Source organism: Leopardus geoffroyi, chromosome B3 (genome assembly GCF_018350155.1).
Source record: "Leopardus geoffroyi isolate Oge1 chromosome B3, O.geoffroyi_Oge1_pat1.0, whole genome shotgun sequence".
In the NCBI taxonomy this organism is placed as follows: Eukaryota; Metazoa; Chordata; class Mammalia; order Carnivora; family Felidae; genus Leopardus; species Leopardus geoffroyi.
This window is the reverse complement of record NC_059337.1, coordinates 5,757,076-5,780,410: the sequence shown is the minus strand read 5'-3', so window position 1 is coordinate 5,780,410 and position 23,335 is coordinate 5,757,076. Positions and strand designations below refer to the sequence as shown.

Genomic DNA, 23,335 nt, shown 5'->3' with positions numbered 1-23,335 from the left:
CCAATGTGGCCCGACCACCTTCCCTTTCTTCGTTCCATACCCTCAGTGTGTAATAAATAGGGAATCAAGGTCAGGTAGGAAGGATCGCCACAGAAAGCGGGAATGTCCACCCTCCAGATTGACAGGGGAAACTATCACTTCTGTAATGACTCTTGGTTCAGTGTGGTTTGCCTTCTGGTCATGCCCGAATGCCATCTATGACCCCATCCCATTCCCAGTGGGGCAGCCGTGGAAGAACGGGGTTCCAGGTGGGGAGGCTATCCTGCAGGTGTTCGGTAAGAAACGATAGCCGAACTTCAGTGGTGGTTTTATGCACCACATCAGAATGTCCTCAAAAGGACCACATCCAAGCCGGCCTCTTGAGAAGCGTCAGGTTCCCTTTGGAAGCTGGTGGTGCTGGTAGGTCAGCCCCACCCTGCGATGTTTGATCGTGGGGCCCCCGAGTTTACGTGCCTCCTCTCCCATCAGGGCTCCGTTCACTAGCCACAGACCACAAGTGCGCTGTGGGCTTGCTATTACCGGGAAGCAGGTCACCTCTGAAATTCTGAACTCTTCCCATCTCCCCTCTGCACTTCCCTCCTTGAACACCCCTGCGCCAAGCTGGGAAACCTATGCCTACCCACCGGGGCAACATGTCTACCATCAACTCCATCCCTAGATCCCCTGTATCCTGCCCCGGCTGCCCCCGTAGGCCTGAGCACCCCACATCTTCCTGTGCCCTAATTCCCTGCCTACAGATGCAGACACACCTGTCTCCCTCCTCTTTGGCCCTGCTTCTCCCCAACCCACTTCCCGTGTCACTCCACCCGAAACTTCACAGAGAAGAGTTCACCTTTTCTGTCCCTGCTTCCTCTCCCTCTCTCCTCTCCAGCTCCAAAACAGCAGAGTATTTCAACCCCCACTCCTACCTGCTCTTGCAGAGGCCCCTGACCCACCCCCTGAGCATGCCTGGCAGTCCCTTTTGTGGCCTCTGCTTACTTGACTTCTCCATGGCAAATACTGGCTCGTCGCTCTGGGCCCTCCTCTTACGACTTACTGTTTTCTGCCATTCCCTCCTCTCCTGCCAACACTTTGGTGCCTCGGCCATGGTTCTCTGCTACTTTTTCCCCTTCTGTCCTTATGGTTTCAGTCTGCAAGGCCAGGACTCTTGTCCTGTATCTATCTCTGTCTTCATGTCTCCTATACACAGTTCAGAGCTGGGTTTACACTGGTTATAGTTTTGGATACATGTGGATTTCTTTGTACTGTCTTATTTTGTGCTTTCTGTTTCTTCTTTTTCGGATTCTTTGTTCATTCTTTAATTAAAAAAAAAAAAAAAAAAAAAGATTTTATTTTTAAGCAATCTCTACACCCAACAGGGGGCTCGAACCCGCAGCCCCAGGATCAAGAGTCGCACGTTCCACCGACTGACTCAGCCAGCCGGGCTGTTCATTCTTTTAAGTTGATTAAAAGATTTTTTTTTTCCTCTTTCTTTCCTTCACTGTTTTTTTCTTTACTGCTTTGCAGCTTACACACTCTGTTTCTATTCTTTCTTGCAGACTGCAGAAGATTTAAAGTTAGTTGGTGTCTATCTCTTCTCAAATAATGCAAGGACCTGGGGAATGCTTTCTGTAAAGTCACTGTTGTGACACATGCAGTCGTCACCCAGTGGTTTAGCTGCATCGTGTTTCTCTCTTCAGTTCCACAAACCGGGCATTTATTTTTAATGTTCTATACAGTTAGCCTTTGCTTTCATTTTCTGCATATTTTCCATTTTGCTTACTTAACGTTTCTCCTTGCATCTCAGACCTACTTTCTGATATCACAACATATGGTGAAGATCTTCTCATCGTAAACTTCTCGTTCCTGTTTGGCTAACGTTTTATGTCATCCTTACTGTTACTGTTCTAGTGGGTATAAAACATTAGCTTGCCAGTTATCTTCCCTAAGTGTTTAAAGATAGTTTTCCATTGTCTTCTGGCCATTGTTGATGTTGAGAAGTTGGTAGCACAATTATTGTTCCTCGTAGGTAATCTCTTCTCCCTGGTTGTCGTTGGTGGTGGTGGTGGTTTACATGTGTGTGGGTATGCGCTCATTTGTATGTTTTGCAGTTCAATATTATTTACTTAGGAGTAATACTTAGGATTTTATTTGGCTAAGGATTCGTTGGGTTTTCTGAAACCAAAGATTGGTGACTTTTATCAGTGCTAGAGGCTTTTCAGCCATTAGCTCTTGGAATATTGTCTCCCCATCATTATCTCTCTCTGGCCTCTCTTTTGGGAACTCCAGTTAGATGTGTTTTGATCTTATTTCTATATGTCTCTTAACTTTTTCATTTGCAATCTTTTGGGGTTTTGGTAGTGTTTTCTGGGGAATATCTTACTTGTCTTCCAGCTTCTTAATTCTCTCTTTAGTTATCTCTAATCTTCTGTTTGGTCCACCCAGAGAGGTATTTTTAGTATCAGTATTAACTCACAAATTGTAATATATTTGATGTGTTTCCATTGCAGTTATTATTTTTGATGCTCATGATTTGAGTTGTTTTTTTTTTTTATTTTATTTCTTTATTTTGAGAGAGAGAGAGAGAACAAACGCACATGTAGAAGGGACAGAGAGAGGGAGAGAGAGAGAATCCCAAGCAGGCTCCGCACCATCAGCATGGAGCCCGACGTGGGGCTCAGACTCATGAACCGTGAGATCATGGCCTGAGCCAAAGTCAGATGCATAACCGACTGAGCCACCCAGGTGCCCCTTGGCTTTGGGTTTTTAACCTGGATGATTATATTTTTTTATTGCGGTGTTTCTACTCTATCCTTTCCTAATATGCCTGGTGATTTGTGTTTTTTAAATAATCTCTTACTCCTTCGTTGTGTTTTTAATTCTCCATTTTATGGATCGCATTAAACATACTTATTTTGTACTCTGTATCCAGTAATTCCAATACCTGAAGTATTTGCAGGTATAGTTCTGTTGTGTGCTGCTTCTGCTGGTTCCCACTCTTGAGGGCTTGCTTCCGTATGTGTCTCGTGATTTTTGATTGCAAGTTTATGTTTGTCAGAATTCTATCTGTGAGAATTCTTCAAGGTATGGGATGAAAGTATATTCTTCCACAGAGGATATGCTGCCTTCTACAACAGACACCTTCAGGCCCTCCAGATGGGTCCATTTATTTATAATTCTTAGCGTGTAGTTTTGAGGGCCTGCCAATGACCACAGATCCTCAGAGGAACTTTTTTTGAAAGTCCACCCACAGCTAACGCTAAGCCTGATTACTTCCCTCCTGACTGTATACCACCAGACACCCGACTTTGTCTCATTGTTCCCCTATTGCCAAATACTTTCACTTCACATTTGGACAAGTCCTGGTCACGCCAGGCCCAGTTAAAAACGGTGAATCTTCTGAGCCTTCCCCATGCCGTCCCTTGCAAAACTGACCTGTTCTTCCACATCCATTGGCCACTGTTCCCTTACCGCTTAGTCTGTAGGTGTGTGTGTTTAGTCCCCGTGCTGGACTCCGAGCCTCTTGAAAACTCAGAGCTATTATTTATTTCTGGAGCCCCAATGCCTAGTTCCCTGTTGATCGTGGTAGTGGCTTAGTAGATCCCTATTGATTGAGCAGAATTTACGGCACAATCAATTCTTCTCTTCTTGGGTAGTAATTAAAGAAAAAAAATCCAAGCGCTAACCCACCCTGTAATCTTGGACAAGCCTAGTTCGCCCTTTTGGATCTCAGCGTCCATACCTATGAAATGAAAGGATGCTTCTAAGGTCTCTACTCGTTCTAAGATGCCGACATTCACCACCGCTTGTATGGTTATCAGTCACGATAATATGGACCAGCCCTTGGCTCACAAACGGAACGAAGGCATGTGAGGACCATGGAGAGAAAGAGCGTGATGTGAGGCAATTGGGCAGGATTTGGAAGAGAAAAAAGACAAGGGACTTAGAGGTCAATTAAAGGTAAATTAATATGACATAAAGATGGCATTTTAAAATTTGTGACTTGGGACAACGACTTGATGGCCTTCTAAAAAAACGAGCACATTATAACACAGTATATTTCAGATGGCTTAGAGATGGTAAATATAAACAATGAATTCAGGAAAATACTAACTGTGACTTAAAACCCAGAAGTCATAAAGGAAAAGATTAATATACTTGTATGCAAGTAAAAAATTTCTGGGTGGCTAACATCATCATAAATGGAGTCAAAAGAGTCTGCTGGTTCTCAAAACTAGGGGACCGTTTTTGCAACGTAGGTCGTAGATATGAACTGGTTTCCTTAATATCTCAAGAACTCCTACAAATCATTAAGAAAAAGACCATCAGCTCAATTTGTTAATGTTTTGTTTATTTATTTATTATATTTTATTTCTTTTTTTTAAGTAGCTCTACATTCAATGTCGGGCTCAAAATCACGACCCCAAGATCAAGCATTGCACGCTTCACCAGGTGAGCCAGCCAGGAGCCCTGCAACTCAATTTTTAAAATAAGCTAAGAACATGGGCAGTTCACAGAAAAGGAAATACAAATGGCACTTAACCATCCCACTACTAATTAGAGAAATGGAAGTCTACTATGGAGAAGTGACACTGGGAACAGATATTCTGATAATTGTTGATAGAGCACACAGTATACAGAGAGGATTTTTATTCAAAAGTCTCTGTTGTATAGAGACGATATTTATTAAAATCAAAAGTGCATGAGGTGCACCTGGGTGGCTCGGTCGGTTATGTGTCTGACATCGGCTCAGGTCACGATCTCCCAGTTTGCGAGTTCTTTGCTGTCGCCGCTAGCCTCCTTCGGATCCTCAGTCTCCCTGTCTCTCTCTGCCCCTCCCCTCTCACACACGCACACTCTCTCAAAAACAAACTTAAAAAAAATGTATTTGGAAAGAAAGAAAGTTTGGGAGGAAAGAAAGAAGGGAGGGGAGAAGAATCTCACCTTTGCTCTGCATTTTCACTTAGGCTGTTTTAGTTATTAGTCCCCTCAGCAACCCCCAGTGAGGTTACCGTTTTTATAGACCAAGAAACTGAAGGCTGGAAGTCTGAAATGACTTGCCCAAGTTCATGGACAGAGCCTTGGAAACCGGCCTTGAATCCAGTTCTCACTCCAGAACCGTTGGGCTCCTGTCTGTAGATCAGCTTCTTGTTTTGGGTTTTTTTTTTTCTGGTTTTCGTCCTTTATTTCGAGGTGCCATCTCATTGGTCAAAGCCCAGTGGCCCGTACACCGTGGCCTGAGGCCCACCCCTCCCGAGGGAGTGGATGTGCACTTCTGTCCCACCTCCCCCAGCTGGCTCGCTGGCTGACAAATGCCTATGGGGCAAAGCTCAGGCAGTAGGTGGTGGAGCCAGCCCAGAACCCAGCCAGCCACATCAGACACAACGAGGAGGATTAGGGATGGGCTTTGCAGTCCTACCTTTGAAGTTCCCAGCTTTTATCAGAGTGTCTGAACCTTCACATTATTTCAAGGGAGCTTTTATTACTGTCTGTGGACTGGCCTCAGGTAGGTACCAGCTGCTGCCAGGTGCCGAGGGAACACTTCCTGGTGCCTTAAGCTGGTGCCTTCGCTTTGTTATATGGCAGAGAAGTTTTTCGGGCTAAAGGCACTGGGTACTTAGAAGATTCTGGAAGAAAAAAAAAATTCTGTTTCAACTTTTCTATCTAGAGGTGCGATGGGATGGCATCCCTTTAATTAAAGGGAAGGAAAAGTGCTTGCTTGCTTTATTCTCTTTTTTTTTTTTTTTTTTTTTTTTGTCTCACAGAAACACCTCCTCTGCTGTTTTCAAAGTAGAGTATTGACTGCTTCCTTTTTGTCAAGGAGAAATGCTGTAGGAGAACAAAGCTAAAGGTGTTGGCCGTATATAATACGAGGCTGTAATTTATAGGTACGGCTTCACCCGGGGGAAGAATTTGATGTCTTTAAGAGATACAAAAATCATCCAGCACCACCTGTCCTGGGGTGTGGTGTCATATTTATTTGCAGAGTTGGGAGTCGTCATTTCTTAAGGAAAATGCAGGGCTCGTGGGGGTAAGAAGTCTTCAGGATCCCGGGGTCTGAGCCGACCTTCCAACTCCCTGTCACTGTGCTACTTGGCATCTTTACGAGGGATGCATCCTAATGACCCACCCTGTCCGTTTTTGTTTGTCTGGCTGGCGGACGTGGAAGTGCCCTGAACGTCACAGAGCTGTCCCCATGTGAAGTTCGTACCCAGCTGTTTGCTGAACACGTGAACAGATAGGAGGCGCCCGGTAAACGTGCCTCAAATGGACACATTTTGATATTGGAGGTAGACTTTAAAGCTTTCGATCACAAAGAGGACTCAAGAAACGTAGACGTCTGCCATTATGCTTCCGTGGATTTTCCTGACTCTTGAATAATTGTGTCCCATGGAATTTTTCCTTCCTTGCGCTGTAGGTCATCTCTCTTTAGACAAAGGCCAACTTCTGTAAATGGTACACTCTGTGCTCTTACTAACTCTCCCCGGCAATCCCGTCCATTATCTGCCTGTGTTCTAGCTCATTCTCCAGAAAAACTTCCATGTAACATCAGCCAAGTTCTTTTGCTTTGGTTACAAAGGCTTGTGAGAATTTCTCTTCCAAACCCGTTTTAGAGCTTTTGTACCTGGGTGGTCAAAATTCATTCCCTAGCACCAGGTAGATTAACAAATCTCGGCTCAGGAACTGGCCTCTCTCTCTCTCTCTCTCTCTCTCTCCTTTTTGAATATACTGTCTCAAGAGATGGCCACTGCCCTGTCCTCCACGAAGGACAAAAGTAACGTTTGTTTTGCCTTTTCGCACCTTGGCCCCTCGGCTTGCTGTCCTCTTCCTCCCCTGGTGACAATTATTCGAAGGAGCTAGACAGGAAAGTGGACTTCTGGCTATTCTGGGGGAGTTGGCTCTTTGCTTATGACTCACACCCTCCCTGTACTCATTCAGGCCTCCTGGAGATTTTCATTCCCCTTCACTGGAAACTACCCCTTGTTGAAAATACTCTTAGGTGGTTTTAAGAGGTCTCCAATCAGGGTTTGGGTTTTTTTATTATTATTTGTTTGTTTGTTTTTTCAATTCCACTCCAGGTTTGAATGTCCAAGGAATGAGAGGTCTCTTGACTTCTGGATCTCTTCCTTTTGTTTTTTTAAGAAAATAGATTTTATTGATTTTTTTTTCTTGTTACAAAGAGATTTATGATTTTTTGCAGAAAATTTAGGAAATAAAAACAAGCAAAAAGAAGAGAGCAAAAACCATCTATAATTATTAATATTTTAGTATATTATATACCCTTCCAGCATATATTTTTTAATTCAAATGAGATCATACCGTGTGTACCTTCATGTTGCTTTTTTTTCTTTCTTTCCTTTTTTTTTTTTTTGCTTTTCCTTTTTTTCGGGGGGTCCTGTTTTCTTTATTCACTCTGCCAATTTCTTTCTTTTTTTTAATTATTAAAGCATATACATCTTTTTTTTTTTTTTAATTTACATCCCAATCAGTTAGCATATAGTGCAACAACGATTTCAGGAGTAGATTCCTTAGTGCCCCTTCCCCATTTAGCCCATCCCCCCTCCCCCAAACTCTCCAGCAACCCTCAGTTTGTTCTCCATATTTATGAGTCTCTTCTGTTTTGTTCCCCTCCCTGTTTTTATATTATTTTTGTTTCTCCTCCCTTATGTTCATCTCTTTTGTCCCTTAAAGTCCTCATATGAGTGAAGTCATATGATTTTTGTCTTTCTCTGACTAATTTCACTTAGCATTATTCCCTCCAGTTCCGTCCACGTAGCTGCCAATGGCAAGATTTCATTCTTTTTGATCGCCAACTAATCCCATTGTATATATATACCACATCTTCTTTATCTGTTCATCCATCGATGGACATTTGGGCTCTTTCCGTACTTTGGCTATTGCCGATAGTGCTGCTATAAACATGGGGGGTGCGTGTGTCCCTTCGAAACAGCACACCCGTATCCCATGGATAAACGCCTAGTAGTGCCATTCCTGGGTCGTAGGGTAGTTCCATTTGTAGTTTTTGGAGGAACCTCCATACTGTTTTCCAGAGTGGCTGCACCAGCCGGCATTCCCATTTTTTGCTTTTCCTTAACAATATGTGATTAAAATTTTCATTGAGTTAAACCTCTTCCTTCAAGTCACATTATTTTTTTATTTTAATTTTCAGTTCCGGTACTGTTAACATATATGGTGTTGTGTTAGCTTCAGGTATGCAATATAGCGATTCCACGTTTGGATACGTTGCAGAGCGCCCCTCCCCTCCAGCTCACTTTAAAGGGCTATCTTCTGAGCAGACGGACCATAATACATATAAGCAGACTCCTCCATTTACTTTCTCTCCCCTTTTTCTCTCTTCTAAGGAATGCTGCAGCAAACATCCTTGGGCAGTTTTGCCCACGGCCTTGATTATTCCTTGGGACTTGTTTCTAGAAGGGAATCCCTGGGCCGAGGACCCATTCTAAAGGCTCTTGATTTAGAAGGTAAAATTGCCCTCCAGAAAGACCGAATGCAGATTTTACTCCTTTGGGGTGAAGACTTAAGTCATTCTCTTTTAAAACCTGGCTGTGTGTTTTTCCGACATCCCTTTCCAAATGTTGAGCCCCTGTTTGTTAAGAGTAAGTGGCCCTCCCATCCTCGAGGGCTGAGGCCTTTCTTAAGAGTCTCTGACTGCAGGCATCTGGGCAGGTGGGAAGCCCCAAGATGCCCATCCTTAGAATGCCCGGGACAGTGCTGGCTTTGAGGTTCCGGAGTCTCTTGGGGAAATTTCTCGAAGCCTTTCTTCTAAGAGGATGCTCATAAAACAAACATCCTACCCTAACGCCAGAGACCAAGGCTGCTCGTCCTGACCTGGGTTGGGGTTTGGGGTTGCAGGTGGGGGGGGGGGATTTCCTATCCAGGCCCCGGAGTCTGTCCCGGAGGGAGTGCATCTGCCCAGACCTTCAGCCCTGGCAGCCTGACTCCTCCACCATGGCAGGGGGTGGGAGGTGGGGGGGGCGGGGGAGACACCGCAGGAAGGTTTGATGGAATTACTGAGGAAGTAGCATTTGCTTAGGCTAAATCGGGCTTTCCTGTTCCAGCTCCACACTCTTCCCCCTTTTCTGCTCTCTTCCTCCTCCGTGTCAGCATGTTCTTTATGGTAGTTTTAGTTGGTGTGGCCGCTGAGGACCTTCCCGACTTCTTAGCTTTCCTCTTCGCCGCTGGTGGCACCCAGGCTGGTGCCCACCTCCTGGATCTGGCACATGCAGGCTGACCACTACTCTTTCCCTGCACCTGCTCTGCTGTGGCTCCCAGCCGCCCTCCACCCTCCAGTCCCATCCGAGGCCCGATCCCAGCCTGCCCTCCTTTCCTAGGCCTGGCAGGAAGGCCACCGGGGCTCCTGGAGGCCCAGGCTGCACCCCCCGCCCCACCCAGAGACACAGCATGCCAGCTGCTGCCCGTCGGGTTACAAAAAAACAAAAACACGAAACTCACCCCCTTGAGAGGAGGGACGGACGTTTCCGTCTCTGTGAACCTGTTCTGGAAATGAGAGGCGCGGGTTGGGAGAGGGAGGCTGGAGGTGTCCCTGGGGTGGGCTTTGTTTAAAATTTAATATGCTCTTCCTTTCTCTCTCGACCCATCAGCGATGGCTTCTAGGTCCTTTGTCATTTTAGCCCCGTTATCTGTCTGGTGGATGAGATCTCTTATCTGCCCGGTCCTGCCTCTCTTCCCTGAATGGCCCATTGCCATCCCCCACTCTCCGACTTGTGACACATGGTTAGATCCCATCCTGCTACCTCACATACGATGAAACGTGTCACTTTGCTTCTTAGCCGATTAAGATCCGGGGAAGACGGGGGTCTGCTTTCAATGATGTTGGATTCACCCAAGGCGCAAGGAGTGGGCAACTTTGGTGTCCTGTTAGAGGGGGTGTGGAAGCCCACCCTTAGCAGGTGGAGAGTGCTGGGTCCCAGGGTGGGGGTCTCGGTTCCGGGTGGCCTCAGAGAGTCCTAGGTTTGCTCCCGTGCGTGGTCCAGCTTCTGCCCTGACACCTTCTCGGCCTAAGGGAACACAGAAACACAGAGCTGCTCTTTTTCCCACAGGCTCCCCACCAAAGTGGGCTCAGAGGCAAAGGGGAGGACGTTACTTCAACCCACAGGACTCAGGATCACAGGAAGCATGACTCACCATCTCCTAGCCCCAGTGAGGCACAGCCTCCATGACCAAGCCTTGGTTTCATGGCCTGTGAAATGGGTTTATGAGCCTACTTTTTTTTTTTTTTTATAGCTGTGCTCTGTGCTGTGTAACACATGGTTATCATTACTACCTGGGTACCAAAGGGCTGTGAAGTCCAGGGAGAGGCCTGTGCCACCCTGGGTTCTCTTTTCTCTTACAAATCTCATTCGTTTCTTTATTCCTTCATCAGATCCGCAAACATTTACCAAGCACCTACCGTGTGCTTAACTCTGTGATCTAAAGGGGAACGACAGGGTTTTTGTCCCCAGCAAGCCCTCAGCCAGAAGGAATATTAGAGAAGTAGACATGAGAACAGGAAGTGAGGAACGTGGTGGGGGCGGGGGGGTGTGCAAAGACTGCCTGGCGGAGGTGGTATTTAGCAGGGTCCCAGCAGACCAGGAGCAGGAGGAAGATCATTCCACCGGGTAACTAGAACATGCAAAGGCAGAAAGAACAGGCATGTTTGAAGACTCGGGTGGGGCGGGGGGCGGGGGGGGGGGAGTGTGGATGTAGCTGGAAGGTAGGATGTGCAGGTGGGATGTTGGCAGATGGGGCTGGGGGTGTAGGTCGGGGCCGATCTGGGAATGTGTCCAAAGGCTTGGACTTAATCCAGAGGCCAGGCAGAGCCCCCGGTGGGTTCTGAGCAAAAAAAGCAACATGACAGATCACTGGCATAAACCAGGGGGACTTGGGGCTTGTGTTGTTGTTAAAACTCCATGTGGGGAAATCCCCTTGGAAATGTTGATCTGAGAGTTGAGAAACCCCTCAGAGGAATAAATATGGCACTTTTGCCTGAATTCCTTCTCATTTCACCTAAAATTTCAGCTTTGTGCCAATTGTTTACAGATCATTTACAAAAGTACATTCTCTATGCTTCGTTGTTTCTCTTAAAACTCACCAAGAAAACAAAGAATAAAAAATTAAAAAGAAAAAAAAAAAACCCTCATCAAGAAATAACCCCAAGTAAAATTTTTCCACCAGGGTGTGTTCCTAATACATATTTATAGTTACCAAGTTGATTTGAGAATGTAGGAAGATCTTTTGAAATGTTGCCTGAGTGCATGAGATCTTCAGGCTCGGGTTCCCAGAATCTGACAAAAGAAAGAAAAAGAAAACCAATGTTTGTTGAGCACCTGCTCTGGGCCAGGCATGGGGCTAGACTCTTTGAATTCAATAACCCTGCAAGAAACAGCATTCCAGACCCATTTCAGAGGCAAGGAAACAGGTTCACAAAGGTGGCCACTTTCCCAAGGGCTCGCACCTGTAAGGGAGGGTAGGGGGATTTGAACCCACGGTGTGACTGAGTTCAGAGTCCACACTCCGTCCATTTGAACCACCCTGCCACCCAGCCCCTAGGGCATAACGGACCAGTAAAGCAGGAGATGTAGAGGCTGGGCCAGATCAGCCACTGGAGAGCCATTTGACTTCTAGATAAAAATTAGACCAAGGGGCGCCTGGGTGGGTTAGTCAGTTGAGCATCCAACTCTTAAGTTTAGCTCAGGTCACAATCTCACGGTTCGTGGGATCGAGCCCCGCATCGGGCTCTGTGCTGACAGTGCAGAGCCTGCTTGGGATTCTCTCTCTCTCTCTCTCTCTCTCTCTCTGTGTCTCTCTCTCTCTCTCTCTGCCCCTCCTCCACTCGTGCCCTTTCTCTCTCAAGATAATAAATAAATGTAAAAAGCAAACAAACAAACAAACAGGAAACCACGAGCTCACTCCCTTTCTCTCTCTGTAAGTCCTTCTGCTGGCTGATGTGACAAGAACACAGCTTTCCTGGAGAGCACTCTTCCAGAAGGCCGTGGCTGCAAGTCCTTGGCTGCACTCTGATTTGGGTGTTTCAGCCTGCCGTGTAGATGCTGCACGGAGCAGAGGGCAGGAAGTTGGTGCCCGGAAGTGGAGTCAGTTTTGAACGTAGACCTGTTTGAAGGTCACTGCCCAGAACCTCCAGGGTGGCGGGCAGAACTGCCTGGACAGAGGAAGAAACAGAGGCGGTGACAGTGGGACGGGGTTTTGGAGAAAGGATGTTCTTGGCTCTTTTTCCTGGTGGCATCATGGGACCCTCGTCCACACCCCTTACCTGAGCCAAAGCCAGGCAGCGAGTGTTCCCCAGAGACGACGCTGCTGGGAGCGGGGCACACCCGCGTCTCTCTGCCCGCGTCCATCTTTGCTTGGCCACCTTAATCCGTTCCCGGTGGGGAAGGGCACCTCCCTCAGGATTCTCTTCCCCGGCTTTCTAAGTGTCTCCTCCCTGTGACACAGGTGACCCCAGACTACCCACCAGACTGGGCAGCAGCTCGTCGGAAGCCAGGCGAGACATCTGAAGGTCCTCCCGGTCCCCCTTCCTCCCCAGCACGCTTCTCTCCCTCCTCCCTGCCGCTGTCTCCCAGGGCAGAGGGTTCAGGTCAGCGGGATTGGAGGGCAGGGAAACAGGAGAAAGACCCCAGTGTGAGGCGACTCCAGGTAATGAACGAGAGAGGGGAGTCAGCCCGGGTGGCTGGCTGGGCTGGGGTGCTTGTGCAGTGCGCTCACTGGCCCACGGTTATCGAAGGGTGGTTCTCCCAGGAACTCCTGAACTCCCTCTCCCCTCCCTGCTCCCTTGTCAGGGTGGGCAGTCACGGAGCAGGCTTCTGGATCTCTCCAGATCTTTCAGTCTCCAGAGCCGCTGGTATTGGGGTGACCCGCGGAGCTGGTGGGATAGTCGAGGGGGAGGTCGGCCACCTTTTCCAGTTCCAAGGACTCAAATAGGAGTGGGGGTGGGGGAGGGGCTTGGCCAGAGTTGCTCCGAATTCAGCTCTGGGAGTTGACGTGGGGCTGAAAACGCATTTTGGGGGGTGGGGGGCGGGGTGGGAGTGGGCCTTTGAGATCATGTTGAGGTACTTGGATTTTGCTGTGTTTTCCTTCGAGGGATGGCTCCACCATCCCAGTAATGAGGGGCGCCCATATGCGAGTGGGGACCACAAAGGATGAGGGTGGCCCTCCTGGGTGCCCCCTGGGAATGAATGTCCTCTTCCAGAGGGGACCTCCAGCACCAGGGCCACCGTTTTCAGGTGTTATTGCCGTTCGGGGTCCAAATTCAGTCATTCTTCTGGTTCTTCATGGTGACCTCCTTCACTCTGGCCGGGGGAGCTTTGCAAAATCGGTTTCAGCCACAGAGCATTTCTGTCCCCACACCTTAGGCAAATAAGCATTCAAAGAAATCTTATTAAAATAGTAATTCTTACACTTACATAGAAACTTTTAAAAATACAGACAAGTGGAGGCGTCTGGATGGTTCAGTTGGTTAAGCATCTGGCTCCTGATTTCAGCTCAGGTCATGGTCTCACGGTTGTGGGATCAAGCCCCGTGTCTCTTGGTTTCGGCTCAGGTCACGATCTCCAGGTTCGTGGGATCGAGCCCCACATCAGGCTCTGCGCTGACAGTGTGGAGCCTGCTTGGGATTCCCTCTCCTCTCTTTCTGCCCCTCCCTCATGCGCTCTCTCTCTCTCTCTCTCTCTCCCTCTCTCTCAAAATAAATAAATAAGCTCTTAAAAGAAATACAGGAAAGTCTAAAGAGAGTAAAAATTGCCCCTAATCTCCTCAAGTAGACTTTTACCAACACTGTTGAGTACCTTTATGTATTTCCTCACAGCCTTTTTCAGTGCACATATGCAAATATACTGTATTTTAAACATGGTTACAAACACACTGAACTTCATATCCTCTTTCTTTTTCATTTGACATAACATTATGGCAAGCAAGAACTTTTAAAACGCACTTGGGCTTTGCAAGCGAGCATATGCTTTGCAGACATTTCTGTCAGCCACCAGGAACCAACTGTAAGAACTCACGTTCCACCCAAAACAGAAATTGTGCCAGTTGGGGAGTCCTTTGATCACCAGGCAGTAAACGTAGCCAAAATAATTGTGCATTTAAACGGACTAAAACTAAAAACCCAACCGCTTGAAAACAATTTAAAACCCTCTCCTCAACTGCTATTTGGTCGAGGAAGAAATAAAGAATATAGTGACAAATATTTAGAAAGCACTGAAAACCAGAATGCCACATAACCAAACCTCTGGGAGGCAGCTGCAGCTAGTCTCATAGACCTAAATGCTTTTATTATTAAGAAGGGAAACAGAAAAAGGGAATAAGCCAAGCATTAGCCTGAGATCTTAGAGGAAAAAAAAAAAAAAAATGAATAAAAAACAGCCCCTAAGGAAAACGGGGAGAAACGGAGAATAAAGCCAGAAATAAATGAATTAGAAAACAGAAACACAGTGAAATTAGCAAATATATCCAAGAGCTGATTCTGTTTTTAAACAAACAATAAAGTAGACTAACCTCTGGCAAATCGACTTGAGAAATGAAAGAAAGAAAAGACAAAAATAGGAGGAATAAGAAAGGGAACGTTGCAATAGAGTTAAAAATATGGATATGTATATATAAGCACAATTGCCTTAAGTTTGAAAATCTCAATTAAATGGAGGCTTCTCTGAAAATATGTATGTTGCTAAATGAGAAAAAAATTTGTGATTGTTATCAAAGCACTGCCCCCTTTACCCAAAGAAGACACCGGTCCCTTTTGCTAGGTAATTATTTTAAATTTGATGGTACTGATAACATTAAGCAGTTTCCATGGCTTAGCAAAAGATTGATGGAACGATCCAATTCATTCTACAAAGGAAAATAAGCCTGATATTAAGCATGGCAAAGAAACCATATTAAAGGATGGAAATGTTATGTCGGAAATAAAATTCAATAATGTATTAAGTCATCCACCATAACCCAGTGGGGCAATTGTCAATATCAGGAAAGCTTAATATAGTAACCGCGTCATGCTAATGGGTTGAAGAAGTACAACCGAATTGATTCCAATATATGTGGGGGGGAAATTGATTAAAGTCGAACCACCATTTCTACCTAATCAATACACCAAAAAAGGAATAGAAGGGTGCATTCATAGCGTGATTAAGAATATCTATTTCAGGGGCACCTGGGGGGCTCAGTCGGTTGAGCGTCTTGACTTTGGCTCAGGTCACGATCTCGAGGGTCCCGACTTCGAGCCCTGCATTGGGCTCACTTTGGATCCTCTGTTCCCCCTCTCTCTCTGCCCCTCCCCCTCCCACACTCTCTCTGTCTCAAAAATAAACAAACATTGGAACGCCTGGGTGGTTCAGTCCGTTAAGCGTGTAACTTTGGCTCACAATGATCTCACAATTCATGAGTTCGAGCCCCAAGTCGGTCTCTGTGCTGACAGCTCAGAGCCTGGAGCCTGTTTTAGATTCTGTGTCTCCCTCTCTCTCTGCCCTCCCCTGCCCACCCTCTGTCTGTCTCTCTCTCTCAAAAATAAATAAACATTAAAAAACAAATAAATAAGCATTAAAAAAAAAAAGATGTAATTCAAACTGATGGCCAATGTTGTTGTTAACCGTGAAACACTAGAGGCATCCCTGTTGAAACTAGTAACAAACTAAGGAGGCCCGCCATCATATTCACTGTTGAACCTCGCTTTTAAAATCCTAGTCAATACAATAATACTGAAACAGAAATACGTAATAAAGAAGAAGTAAACGTTTCGTATGTATAGTTTACCCTGCACCAAGTCTTGGGCTAGAGGTTGATTTCCAAAGTTTAGAAATAAAAAAGTCATCCAAAAACCGACAGATTTGACTACATTAAAAAAATGGGGGGAGGGGCCTGGGTGGCTCAGGTGGTTGAGCATGGGACTCTTGATTTCAGCTCAGGTCATGATCTCATGGTTTGTGGGATTGAGCCCCAAGTTGGGCTCCGTGCTGCCAGAGCAGAGCCTACTTGGGATTCTCTCTCTCTCTCTCTCTCTCTCTCTCTCTCTCTCTGCCCCTCCTTTGCTCTCTTTCAAAATAAATAAATAAACTTAAAAGTAATTGTAAGTACTATGTGAATCCTACAAAACAATCGACAGCCCAGGGGAAAAGATTTTATCATGCGATACCTAAAGGGTTAAATTTTCTATTCTACTAAGATCATGCATATGATTGTTTAAAAAAAAAGAAAAATCGAGATTTAAGCTTGAAGAGAAAACTGAACAGCCCATAAAATTAGCAAGAAAATACGCTGCCCGAAGAAATGCTGTGTGGTAAGTAAGCTCTGTGAGGTCAGGGACCAGGTCAGTTCTCTAGATAAATTAATGCAGTGCAAGGTTTCTTAAAGTATTATACGGTTTTTTACCGTTTAAATTTAAAGCAGGAGTTTTCATCAAGGTTTTATCATGAAATATTGCAAATCTATAGAAAAGTTGAAAGAATAGTACAGGAAATACTTACACACCCAGGACTAGAGAGAACAGATACTAACATTTGCCTTATTTGCCTCATATGTACAAGTGTGTGTGTGTGTTTGGTTTTTTCTGAGCCGTTTTGAAGTGAGTTGCAGAACACAACTTGTTCCCCTGAATTACTTCAGTTGTGAGTCCCAAATTTCCCAGAATTTAGCTAGCTGTGCAGAGGATCTGGGAGCACCGTCCTCCCAGGGTGTCTCTGCAGATTGTCCTAGAAGGCATTCAGGAGCCACAGCTGTGACCTTCTGTTACTTAAGAGAAAAGAAAGTGCGTAATTAATTGTCAGGCCCCGCGCTGGGTGTTTTACTGACGGCCTCCAGTTTTAACGTCTTCACAACTGTATGAAGGGGGCATTATGCCCATTTTCGGGGAAACTGAAGCTCAGAGAGGTTAAGTGACTTGTCTGAGTTCACACGTGGCATTATTCAACCCAGGCCCATCTGACACCGTCGAATTACACGTCTGCCTCTTCCCTTTATCTTCCCTCTGCATGAATGTAGGAAGGCATCTCGTGGGCAGTGTGGACAAACCGGAAGCAATCTGAGTGCCTTCGGTGTGGGTGTGGACAGGCGAAGGGGGGATCTGTGTGTTCATGCGGACGTGCTGTGTCGATGAACGTCAATTTTTGTAATGAACGCGCGACATGGAAAGTTGCTCGGTGGTCCAGGTGAGGGGCCACGAGCAATACACCAGGTTGTATACACCATGATCAACGCCTTGCGAAAACCACGTGCTTGGGGAGGACCTAGAAGAAATACACAAGAAGTGGCTGGGTTAGGGCCAGAAGGAGTATTAATTTTTTTTTTAATGTTTATTTATTTCTGAGACTGAGAGAGACAGAGCATGAGTGGGGGAGGGGCAGAGAGAGAGGGAGACACAGAATCCGAAACGGGTTCCAAGCTCTGAGCTGTCAGCACAGAGCCGGACATGGAGCTCAAACTCACGAACCATGAGATCATGTCCTGAGCCAAAGTCAGAAGCTTAACCGACTGAGGCACCCAGGCGCCCCTGTTTCTTCACTTTTGAGAGAGAGAGAACACGAGCGGGGGACAGGCAGAGAGCGAGGGAGACAGAGGATCCGAAGCAGGCTCTGTGCTGACAGCAGAGAGCCTGATACAAGGCTCAGACTCACAGACTGATCATGACCTTAGCCGAAGTCAGAGCTTAACTGACTGAGCCATCCACGTGACCCTTAATATTTTTTTTTTTCTCTTCCATCTTTTTCAGACTCTTTGCAATGGGCAGGTTGTTTTGTTTTTGTTTTTTTTCAATTTTATAATAGAAATTTTTCATCAGAAGAAGAAATTTGTACCCACTTTCCAGTTTTGTAAGTTCATGGCAGGGGAAGGCTCTGCTCTGTGTATTGCTGTTCTTTTATTTCCCAGTGCCCAGGCCCACACCTGGCATATTACGGACATAATAAGTGTGCAGGAAGAGTGCCCACTGGGAAACCTCTCAGGGCCCGGAACGCGTTTGCAATTTCCGCCAGCTGGCCTCCCCAAGAGCAGCCACAGACCAGGCATGTGTCACGGGGTGGTGTATTTGCGGGGTGGGGAGATCTCCCGGCGCAACCAGAAAGGGCCCCGTCAAGGTATAGGGGCCATTTGGGCCGTTCAGCATCACCATGGCGTTTAGTGCTAATATCCATGCAGAGTAAACAAACTCCGGTCAGAGAGAAACAGATTTTATGTCCTTCTCAGACTTTCAACATGGATAGTAAGGATTATATGGGCAGTTATTGTTTATTGAGTGCTAGCCACGTAAGGATTATGAACTATATTACGTCCATTCTATGGATGAAGAAACTGAGGCACAGGGGAACGAGGCATGAGTTCCAGGACGAGTGTTGGTTTTGCCAGGAACTGAACTTTCAGCAAATCACAAGCCTTCTGGGCTTCAGTTCCCTTGTTTATGAACAGCACCAGCTGACATTAGTTGAGCGTTTACTCTGTTCCAGGCCCACTGAGCCGAGATTGTGAGGCCGCCTTCAACCAACAAACTGGATTTATTCCACTGGTCTCTCAATGCCAGGGATGGACGCTGCCCCCGTGCAGTCAACCCAGTTGGTCCTGTTCGTTTGAGCTTGTCTTACATTCACAAGGCCAAAACTTTTTAGCCCCTGGTGACACCCTGTAACCCCCGGTTCTTACACAACAGGGGCGTGTTCAGTGGCCACACCATTTGTGATACACTGCTCGGGAACTTGTTACGTTACAGCTCCCTGCATCCAGCCCCCAATCCACCGGATCCCGGCAGGGCCCAAGAGGCCGCATCTTTTCTTCTGTGTTTAATTAAAAAAAATTTTTTTTGACGTATCTATTTTTCACACACACACACACACACACACACACACGGAGTGCGAGTGGGGGAGGGGCAGAGAGAGAGGGAGACATAGAATCCGAAGCAGGTTCCAGGCTCCAAGCTCTCAGCACAGAGCCCGACATGGGGCTCGAACCCACGCACCGTGAGATCATGACCTGAGCCAAAGCCGGACGCTCAACTGATTGAGCCTAGGCAGCCCCCCCCACCCCAAGAGACCACATCTTGAAATAACGTCAGGTGGTTCCTACCTGCCAGTCTTGTTACGGCCAACGTGGGCCAACCTTGAACTGTTCAGTGGCCTTTTCCTTCTGTGAGTAAACCTGCGAATGCTTGGGCTAGTCCACGCCGGAGCCCGTTTCCTTCTGGAGGAACCCAGCGGAGCGATGGACGCGGCTAAGGATTGCAAATTTCATACTCGGACTGAACGCTTGTGGATTTCCCATTGACAGAACATTCTCTTCAAACCTCGGCTCCATGGAGCTCAGCAGGCCATGCGCAGTTGAATGTAAATTCCGAGAACACTTAAGAAACTTAAACGTTTGTTATTTTTCTGTTTTGAAAGAGACAGGAGGGGCCGCCAAGACGACCTTCGAGAGGGCAGATTGGAGGCTTTCTCACCTAGCACCGTTCGCACGAGAGCAAAGATACACATCTACCTTTAATCTCTCAAGTGTATGAGCACGGTCACACATTCTCAGGCCGGTGCCACACAGAAGGACGGGCCATGGGCTGAGGGTGAGCTGCTCTGTAGGGTGTCACCTGGCCGAGAGGAATTGAGAATGGGGTTTAGCAACTTGTCCTGTGTGATGCTACCTGGACGACATCCCGGGGGGTGGCCTACGGCTGTATCTTGAACCACTGTGGGCGTCGTTGACCTCCTGCGGCAGGGAGGAGGCCGCCCGGTAGCTTTATTTATTTATTTTAATGTTTTATTATTTATTTTTTTTTTTTTTTGAGAGAGAGAGAGAGACAGAACAGGGAGGGGGTGGGAACAGAGGGAGGGAGGCACAGAACCCGAAGCAGGCTCCAGGCTCTGAGCTGTCAGCACAGAGCCCAGCGCGGGGCTTGCACCCACAAACGATGAGATCGTGACCGGAGCCAAAGTCGGACGCTTAACCGGCCGAGCCCCCGCCGGGCGCCCCTAGCTTTGGTTCTTCCAGGGATCTCAGCAAGCCAGTTCATGCAGAAGGCGATTGGCTGCCACACCAGCTGTCCACTCCATTGTGAGCCCTTCTACTTGCCCCAGAGGACTTGTGTACAGCCTGGTCGGGGAGCCTGCGGGAGAGACGTGTTGTCCAGGGGTAGAGCGGGGTGGTTTCGGAGATGGCCCTGGGAGTCCCTGCAGGCCTGGCTTTGCAAATAGGCACTGGCGGCTGGGACTCTGGTCCCACTGGCTTTCTCTCTCCGTGTCTCAGGGGTTCAGAAAATGGGGAGTGGCGGTCCCTCCTGGAAGGGCTTTCGTGCGAGATAAAAATGAGATAATACAAGGGACTCCGCGCTTGAGAACGGGGGATGGGTTCTTTGTGTTGTTTTGTCTGTGTTATTTGAAAAAATAGATTGCATTGTGGGTCTCCAGGAAGTTGCCAGCTGCCCTCCCTGTTTCTGAATTCCTGTGTGTGTGTGTGTGTGTGTGTGTGTGTGTGTGTGTGTGTGTTGTGCCCTTGGTCCGGGGAAACAGTCATCAGTTTCCTGCTGATTAATTCAGTTCCTGGAGGGCCCTCCCTAGCAGTGAAGGGGCCCCGGCCTCCTGCCTCCACTCTCCTGGCCCCTTTTAAGAGGCCCACCTGCCCTCCTGCCACCCTGGGGCCCAGGACAACCTTTGCAGGTCTTTGGAGCCTGGCTTTGTCCTGGCCGTGGGTGGGGCTCCCAGGCCCCAGCTGCCTGGAGTTCTGTCCCAGGGTGTGTTTCCTTTGCACACCTGTCACCTGTGGGGACATAGGCTGCTTCCATGTCACCCCCAGGTCGGGCCCGAGAGGTTTTGATCATCTGAACTGCAAGCCCTTGGAAATGATGCTGTCGGGGTCCTCTGCCCTTTGGGAGCAGGAGGCTGATGGCCAGGGCTCCAGAGAAGCACCAAAGTGGGAGCGGTGAGACCCTAGGATTTCCCTCCTGGTAGAAGGGGAGTTTGGAGTGTATGCCTTTGGTCTTCAGAAGGAAAGTTCTGGCAGCAGGGAGAGGCCAGTGTGTTAGGATTTGGGGTCCCTGGTCTGCACCTTGGCCCTTGAGTGAAGGACTAGCAGAAAAGGGGAGCTTGGATGCGAGCTGGGCTCGGGTCAGGCCTGTGGTCACCATGTTGGGCTGGATCTGCTTTTCCGCTTCATTTATTTTATTTTTTTAAAGTTTGTTTATTTTGAGAGAGAGAGAGCACAAGCAGGAGAGAGGCAGAGAGAGAGAAAGAAAGAGAGAGAGAGAGAGAGAGAGAGAGAGAGAGAGAATTCCAAGCAGGCTCTGTACTGTCAGTCAGGAGCCCGATGCAGGGCTCGAACTCCTGAACCGCGAGATGGTGACCTGAGCCGAAGTCGGTCGGTTAACCAACTGAACCACCCAGGCACCCCCTTGCCGCTTCACTTAGAGACTCCGTGACCACACGGTGGTCCCCTGAATGGTGTGGGGGCCGCACGCGTGAAGCCGTGGCCTTGTCCCCAAACACCGCGGCTCTCCGGCTCCCCGCATGGAGCCCTCAGCAACCGCAGACGCGGCGTCTCCGCTGTGCACAGAGGAGCCCAGCTGTTCCCGGATGTGGACCCTCGGCCACTGGCCGCCTGCGGACGGCAGTTCCCCGGGACCGGGCGGGCGTTCAGCCTGGCTTTTGCGCCTGAGTGCCAGCCATGCCTCTTACACCGAGGGATGGGGTCAGGACCGTATTGTGCCCAGGGTGTGGCGGACCCTGAGCGCCCCCGGCCCCTCACGCTCCCTAGGAGTCAGGCCAGGGATGGGAAGCCCTGTACTTGCTGATAGCTGCTGGCTGAGTCAACAAGGCCGGGTTGTGTATTTGGTTAGCAAACAGGGAGCTGCGGCCGGAGCCGGCCCACTGCCTTCCTGCTCCCTGCCTTTCCAGCAAGAATGTCCTCTGGAAAGGTCAGCCAGGACCGGCCACATAATTTGCTGTTCCAGAATGAAAACGAGGGCCCCGTGCGTGAAAATTAGTAAGAGTCTCAAGATGGCTACAGCAGAGCTCAGTGGACCCAGCACCGGCCCTCCCAGGAGCCTGGTGCCCCAGGGGGGACCACACCCTGAGGTCAGCATTTCCCAGCCTCATGGAGTTCTGATGCTTCTGGGGTGACCAAACTGGGCTTCTCTTTGGAAGAAGAGGGACTTTACTGCCACACCAGCTGTGAGCTCTGAGACACGCTCCCCCGCCCCGTCCCACGGGCAGGCCAGCTTTTCTCAAGGGTTGGAGAGACTTCCACTTCTCTTTTTCTTCTCTACCCTGTTTCCCCCTCTCTTGGTAAACTCAGAAACGTTGGACCCTCCCTCCCATTCCTCCTCCTTTCCTTCTCGCCCTCCCTCCGCCTCTGTTGCCCTCGTCCTCTCCCCATTGCTTTCGTCTGGGGCAAAACCCTTCCCGTGTTTGCTGTCTAGCATCTCCCAATCATTCCTTAGGTGCTGTTTGATTTTCACCTCCCTTTGAATGAGCGAGAACGCTCCCTGGATTTCCAAAGCCCCTCCCCGAAGTGGCTCAAGCAACCACCTTCCCCCACTGAGGGATGTCCCTTCGGTGGCCTCTGGCTCTGTCCAGATGGTCTCTGCCCATTGGGAGCCTGGAATGAGTTCTCATTGTTAGCATTTGTCACTCACCACGGCCTCCCCACATTCAGCTGTCAGCCCTACTGGCCATGGTGGCGAGAAAGCCTGCTCCAGTCTTCCCTGTGACACCCCATGAGCCCTGGTGACAAATCTGGCCACGGCTCCAAAAGTTGGAGGCTTCCAGGCTTCCTCCAGGGGGGCCGAGAGAGAGAGAGCCGAGATCCATAGGGGTGGGGACTGTGAAAGATTTAAACAGATAAGCCACGACGGTGTCCTTCCGTCACACTGTAACCAGAAGGACTTTGCACACAGCCATTGGATCACAATCCTTCCTTGCCCGAAACCCTCCCCTGGCTTCCTGATGCCTGAGAATGGCATCCAGACCCTGGTGCTGCCTTCAGGGCCCTGTCCTCCTGAAGAAGCAGGCAGCCCGGAGTTGCTGAAGTGAGACTGGAGCCCCACCTTGAAGGATGCTAGAGGTTTGGGGAGGTGGGGATGGGAGGGGACATTACAAGGAAGGGACGGCTCCTGTAGAGGACAGGCGTGGAAGGTGGAATCCTAGGATGGCTGGGGAGGAGGGCAGCAGGACTGGGAGAAGGTCTGTCTTCGCTCTGATCGGCTTCCTTGGGGGGGCTGTGCTCCACCCTCGTGCACGTTCGAATCACCCAAGGGCTTTCGAAAATCACCAGAGCCTCTGGGGATGGGCTCGTCCTGGGTGTTTTCATTTACTCCCCCAGGGCGGTGAGTCCGGGAACCCCCTGGGAGCACTTTAGGAAG

The 23,335-nt window shown here is 48.4% G+C and overlaps 1 protein-coding gene across 4 annotated transcripts in view; it reads left to right on the top strand.

The window, feature by feature from the left end:
* Positions 1–23,335, top strand: part of ZNF710 (zinc finger protein 710) — a 70,488-nt gene that overhangs the window by 8,505 nt on the left and 38,648 nt on the right. Inside the window, exon 1 of one of the 4 annotated variants that reach the window (XM_045452340.1) lies at positions 21,331–23,002. The exons of the other annotated variants lie outside the window; for them this stretch is intronic. Coding sequence (XP_045308296.1) covers positions 22,920–23,002 — 83 coding nt within the window. The 5' untranslated portion in view covers positions 21,331–22,919. Of the gene's footprint in view, positions 1–21,330; positions 23,003–23,335 lie in introns of those variants that run through there. 4 annotated transcript variants of the gene reach the window in all.